At 33.4% G+C, this 1,350-nt stretch overlaps 1 protein-coding gene across 1 annotated transcript; it reads right to left on the reverse strand.

Annotated features, from left to right (window-relative positions):
• Positions 1-216: 216 nt before the first annotated feature.
• Positions 217-1,094, reverse strand: LOC124885647. Its single transcript, XM_047393865.1, has one exon. It carries the CDS (start codon positions 980-982, stop codon positions 335-337), a length of 648 nt encoding a protein of 215 aa, XP_047249821.1. The 5' UTR covers positions 983-1,094; the 3' UTR covers positions 217-334.
• Positions 1,095-1,350: the final 256 nt, after the last annotated feature.

Below are 1,350 nucleotides of genomic sequence, written 5' to 3' on the forward strand. Positions count from 1 at the left end.
TTCTACTACAAAAATGCCATACAGGGGAAAAAGTAACAAAAACAAATATATGAAGTGAAGCAAATCAAGTCAACTTGATGTAGAGCTAATAAGAAGTTTCTGATCCCTCCGTCTCGTTTCTAATCAGAAGTTTCTGATCCCTCGTCTCGTCTCTAATCAGAAATTTCTGATCCGAGCATTAAAAATAGAAAAATTTTTAGTAGAAGCCTTTTCGGAGACACCAGAACGAGTGATATCGCTGGATAAAAAACAAACAAGCAAAAAAAGGGAAATATACATGGTTAAATTATACTCATAGTAGATGGTAAACCCCTGATGGTTAATATTTCCAGCATCAATTCTTCCCGTTGATCTCTTTCTTGATCTTCTTAATAAAATCATCACACTTCTTATGTAACTCTTCTAATGTTTCTTCTAATTCTTCTTCATCTTCTTCCAATTCTTCGACAATTTCAATATCATTTTCTTGATAATCTTCGTACAATAGACCCTTCTGGTCCAATTCTTCCTTGGACTCCATGCATAACGGGAACTTTAATGCATCGAGCTGCCCCTTTTTTTCTTCTTGATTATCAACCTCAGTCATTGTTTCAATTTGTTCTTCTTTGTTTTCAATTTCAACAACTTTTTCAAGAAACACTTCTTTTGTTTCTTGATTTTTGTATTCACTTGACTTGAACTCCTTATGGCTTTCTTTGGGGGAGTGTTGATGATGATGAGAAATGTTAGTACTAATTAACCCTGAATTCTTGATAATGAAAACAAGAATTCCATTGCAAAGAAGGAAAATATAGTTCCTCTCTGAACTATAGGTGAAAAGTTGAATGGAAAAGTAGGAAGAAAATTCATGAAAAGAGTAGAAAAGAGAAGGAAGTAATGAATAGGATTGAGAAAACACCAATGAAAATAAAGAGACAGGCAGCAGAATTTTCATTGCCTTTTTGAGAAAATAGAATTGGCTATTCAAGCTCACCTTTTCCATTTCTTGAAATTGAAAAAACAAAAAGAAAGCTCAGAAACTTTGATAAAAATTATAGTTTTCTTGGAAAGTGTTTGGGATTGTTTGCACTTTGCAATGTGTGTGTGTAAGAAAGAGTGGTGAAACACTTAAGATTATATACTAGTTTCATATTTAAAGTCTTGAAGGGGTTGAAAGTTGATTTTCCAAATGTAGCCTTGTGTTTATTAATGGTAGATAGTTGAGTTTTGGTGTTGTTTAGAGGTTAGGCCAAGGGGTAGTTTGAGGAAAATAGATAGTCAAGTAGGTCCAACTAATGGTTTTAAGAATATTAATTTGAAAGGACCAGAGTTGGACTTTTGGAAGTTCACCTTGTTAGTTGTCATCATCCA

This window comes from Capsicum annuum, chromosome 7 (genome assembly GCF_002878395.1).
Source record: "Capsicum annuum cultivar UCD-10X-F1 chromosome 7, UCD10Xv1.1, whole genome shotgun sequence".
Taxonomy (NCBI): domain Eukaryota; kingdom Viridiplantae; phylum Streptophyta; class Magnoliopsida; order Solanales; family Solanaceae; genus Capsicum; species Capsicum annuum.

Coding starts and splice junctions, on each gene's coding strand:
- LOC124885647 (XM_047393865.1), bottom strand. CDS start 982: ATGGAAAAGGTGAGCTTGAATAGCCAATTCTATTTTCTCAAAAAGGCA.